The sequence below is a fragment of the Tupaia chinensis genome, unplaced genomic scaffold, assembly GCF_000334495.1.
Source record: "Tupaia chinensis unplaced genomic scaffold, TupChi_1.0 Scaffold000243_1, whole genome shotgun sequence".
Classification (NCBI taxonomy): Eukaryota; Metazoa; Chordata; class Mammalia; order Scandentia; family Tupaiidae; genus Tupaia; species Tupaia belangeri.
The window spans coordinates 1104673-1109661 of NW_006159721.1; the positions used below are offsets into that span (position 1 = coordinate 1104673).

At 40.6% G+C, this 4989-nt stretch overlaps 1 protein-coding gene across 1 annotated transcript in view; it reads left to right on the top strand.

Moving 5' to 3' along the window:
• Positions 1 to 4989, top strand: part of PGK1 (phosphoglycerate kinase 1) — a gene marked incomplete at its 5' end in the record, with an annotated part of 20104 nt that overhangs the window by 2449 nt on the left and 12666 nt on the right. The window contains 2 exon segments of the mRNA XM_014587910.1: positions 3816 to 3971; positions 4085 to 4229. Coding sequence (XP_014443396.1) covers positions 3816 to 3971; positions 4085 to 4229 — 301 coding nt within the window.

Below are 4989 nucleotides of genomic sequence, written 5' to 3' on the forward strand. Positions count from 1 at the left end.
AAAGAGAGAGAGAGAGACAGAGACAGAGACAGAGAGAGAGAAAGAGGAGCACCCTCCCCATGGCCTGGTTACCCCACAGTCTCCTTCCTCCAGTCCTCCAGACCATCAGATCCTAGGCATTCACACATGTGCCTGGCATGTTTTTCAGGTTGACTGGGCTGGAGGTTCAAACCACAGTTACCATGTGGGATTTGGCTTCTCTTGAGTAGCACATTACCACTGTGCCCTGGAGCCAGCTGAGTAAACCCTTGTTTTTTTTTTTTTTTAAAGTACTGTAGAAGGAATAAGCCAGGAACATAGTTATTTATTGGTGGTTGGGAAAGTCATGATGCATTTTTGCATAGAAAAACATAGAAAAATATGTCATGACTTTCTCAGTGACCTAATATTATCAGGCATTATGTACTGTACATAATTATGTGTGCTATAGCAAACTTTTATATGACTGGCAGCACAGTAGGTTTGTTTATACCAGCATTACAACATGTTGTGCTATGATGTCACAGTGATTACTGTGTCAATAAGTGGCAGGAGTTTTGAGCTCCATTCTAATCTTATAGACTCTTGTACATGTGGTCCTTAGCTGACTTAAATGTTATGTGGCACATGACTGTATAATGTGAACCATATTTAATTTAATCTGATAAGTTTTTTTTTTTTTGGAGAGGTTTTTGCTATAGGGTGCGTGCGCTCGCCAGACAGACAGAGTGAGACAGAGAGACAGAAAGTGAGAAATCGCCCTCTGGGGGCATGGCCACGCGGCAATCCCTTCTCCTCCATTCTCCTCTCGGGATCTTGGGCACGCACGCACACACACCCGGTGTGAGTTTTAAGCCTGGGTCTGGGACGTGAACCGTGGTCGACTACGTGGGAGTCCAGCGACATAGCCATTACGCTAACTGCTGGTCCCAGCCAACCTGATAAGTTTAAAGTAATCATTTTGAGATGTGATCAATATAAAGTTTAATTAGAGGGATGTTTAACTTTTTTGTGTACTAAGCCTTTAAGAGCCAGCATGTATTTTTACACTTACAGCACATCTGAGTTAGGACTAGTCAGATTTCTAGTACTTAGTAGGCACACATGGCTAATGGCTACTATATTAGATGGTGCAGTCTTCCAGAACATTTTCAAGTGTTGGTCTCAGAATGCAACTTGCCATTTTAAAAAGTTAATGTATTTTCTTATTTTGAGAGCATGAGAGAGACAGAAAGACAGCAACAGATACCCTGACAGGCTCTCACCATATTGTGGTCCTCCTCTCCCTCCCCAGTCTTCTAGCCAATCAGGATCATGGGCATGCCTGGTGTGTTCAGGTCTGCCTGGTATTTAAACTCAGTTTCCAATATGGCTGCAGTACTGTGCAATGGAACTCTATTGCTTGCACCACTATGGCTGAGCTGAGAGCCTGACATTTTGCCAAGTACAATCCCTGCTATACCATAATGGCAGGGTCTTTGTACAAGGCAGCTGTGACCCCTCCTGATTTTCATTATTTTGCAATATGCAGAAAACATGGAAAATATACCTACCGAGGTATGTTATGAATAAAGAGAAGAGAAACATTTGGGTAAATGTTTATATTTTCAGAAATCCATGCTGTTGATTGACAAAATGCAGCATTAGAAATAATAAAACTTGCAGATAAGGGATAGTCTTGATAATTAATTGGCTTAATTAGACAAACTTTGTGCCTGATACAGGTTTCTTTATTTGATATGAATGAGTTTTTATAGCCATTAAGTAGCATACGATACTTTAGAAACATAGCTTTTTTTATTATTCCATTCTTCACTCAAATTTCACCTTATCAGACTTTCCCTGTCAGCCAATGTAAAATCCCTTCCATCATCATTCTTCCATCATTCTTGTCCCTTTACTTTGCTTTATATTTCCTATGTCTCATATCACCATCTGATACAGTGCATACACACACACACTCTCTCTCTCATGCATGGTGTCATGGTACTTCAGAAAGTTCGTGGAAAATGGAGTTAAAAGCGTGAGTTCATTTTAGTGTGAAAAATTTGAGACCCTTGTATAGTTTTTCATAGTATATATTTTTCATGAAATTCTTGAAGACCCCTCATATATATTTGTCTTTTTTCCTCATTAAGATTTTTTACATCTGTGAGAGTAGGGATTATTTTACAAGTTACTGTTATATTCTCAGAACTTTGGGTAGTATTTGGCATAAAGGGAATATGCAATAAATATAAGTGCTTTTCTTTGTTACCAATTTTCTTATAAACTGACAAAAATTGAAAGTAGAAAGTTTGTAATAAAACTTTTGAATGTTTTAAAGGGAGTTTATCTTTTTGTAAATTTTTTTTTTTTTTGCCATAGGGTGCATGTGCTCACTGGAGAGAGACAGAGAGGGAAAGCGAGAAATCATCCTTGAGCAGGTATGCTCCCACTGCAATCCCTTCTCCTCCATTTTCCTCTTGGGATTTTGGGCATGTGAGCACATGCAACTGGCATGATTTTCAAGTCGACAGGTCCCGAGATTGAACTGCAGTTGGCCATGTGGGACTCCAGTGCCTTAACCACCATTTCACCTGCTGGCCCTTTAATTATCTTTTGATTAAACTAAAATGTAATAAATGTGACGAATTATGGAAACCAAATTTATGTAATGTGTTTCTTCCTACATAAAAAAAGTGACTTAGGATCTAGAGTAGATGCATAAAAGTTATTACCTATCTTTCATTTGTTCCTAGAATTCCTTCAATTGTTTCAAGATTTCATAATTTAATATATCTTTCTTTTTTATTTTTTACAATTTTTTAATTTTAGTTTTTGAGAGTTTTTTGCTATAGGGCACATGTGTTTGCCAGAAAGAGAGAGACAGAGAGACAGAAAGCGAGAAATCACCCCCCAGGGGGATGGGCATGCCGCAATCGCTTCTCCTCTCTTCTTTTCTCAGGATCTTGGGCATGCACGTACATGTGCCCGGTGTGAGTTTAAGCCACTGGGTCTGAGACTCGAACTGTGGTCGACTACATGGGAGTTCAGCAACATAGCCATTACTCTAACTGCTGGTGCCTAATATATCTTTCATAGCCACTTAAGAGGGGTGTTTCAGAGGTCCCCAGTATCACACATATATCCCACAGTGATTTGATAGAACTCACAGGATTTGGCCTCTAGTTGTTTTCATGGCTAAAGTTTACTACAGTGAAAGGATACATGATAGGATCAGCAAAGGGCAAAGACATAGGAGTCTGGAAAGATCCATGTGTGGGCTTCCCATGTTCCATGAGGGAACACATTGATTGCTCCTTCTTTAGCTGTGATAAATGCTGTAATTTCATGCAGTGTTTCTTCCCAGAGAAGCCCATTAGAGACTCAGCTCCTGAGATAGTAGTATCTGGTCATGTGGATCCCTCTGTCTAGCTACTACCAAAAAATTCTGGACTTCTAGAGGAGAGCAGGTGCTCAGCATAAATCACGTTGTTTGTACAGACTGCAGAAACAGTGAACAGCTCTTAGCCCTTGTCAGAGAACTGAGAGACCACTTTGAAAGCCAAGTTCTTGGGCAGCAAACCAGGGCCAACCTTGAAAGCAGGTCCTTATATAGATAGCCATTTTAGTCTTGCCATGTTAGCTCTTTTCTGTCCAAGGAGCAAATATCAGATGAGACTTTACAGTTAGGTAGAGTTGTCATCCTATTTAATTTTTCTTTGAACATGAACCTGAGGACCACCTTTGGGTTGCCAACAGATAGGAAGGGGGTTTTATGAGACTGTAAAAAATTAGTTCCCACTAACTCCTAGGAGTAACCTTGTGTTGTCTGCTGTTTCTTTTGGTTGCAGGATCAAGGCTGCAGTCCCAAGCATCAAATTTTGCTTGGACAATGGAGCCAAGTCAGTTGTCCTTATGAGCCACCTGGGCCGGCCTGATGGTGTCCCCATGCCTGACAAGTATTCCTTGGAGCCAGTTGCTGTAGAACTCAAATCTCTGCTGGGCAAGTAAGTGCCAGGCTCTGGTGTGGGTAAACTCTGGCAGGAGAGATTTTTAAGCATGAAGTTACTGGTTCTTAATTTTCAGACTGGTCAGTGTCTTCATCTCTTGCTCTCCCCAGGGATGTTCTGTTCTTGAAGGACTGTGTGGGCCCAGAGGTGGAGAAAGCCTGTGCTGACCCACCTGCTGGGTCTGTCATCCTATTGGAGAATCTCCGCTTTCATGTAGAGGAAGAAGGGAAGGGAAAAGATTCTTCTGGGAACAAGGTAGGATTTGTGACTTGACATTATTGGGTGTGAAGATCTGAGTCTGTAAGAGACTGAAGAATAAAAGCTCACATTTATTTTTCCTTAGAAAACTTTTTATTGAAGCATAGCATACATATACAAATGCACGATTTGACACATTATCACAAAGTAAACATACCTGTGTAACCACCACTCAGGTAAAGGAATAGAATATTATTATCCATGTCCCAGAAACACTCTACATGCCTAAGTGGTGAATTTATTTTTTTAAAAAGTTTATTTCTTCCATGGCACACACACACACACACACACACACTCACACTCACACACACACACACATACACACAGAAAGTGGGAGAGAGGGACAAGCACCACCAATGGGATCTTCATACTATGATTTTCTTCCTGCCTCAGCCAGCCAGGAACATAGGGACAGGTGTACGCTCCTGGTGTATATAGGGATATGTTGGGACGCAGACCTGGAACCCTCCTATGTAACTTCCACATCGCAGAGCATTGCATTATTACTGTGCCACTGTGGCTGGCCCTCAAGTGGTTTCACAAGACCTTTAAAAAAAATACCAGGGAGGGTTCTTCAAAAAGTTCATGGAAATGCATATTATTGGAAAAACGGCATGGATTTAGAACATTTTTCACTGAAAAACTCTTACTTTAAAAAAATGATTAATTTTATTATTATTTATTTATTTATTTATTTATTTTGCTATAGGGTGCGTGCACTCACCAGAGAGACAGAAAGCAAGAAATCACCCCCCCC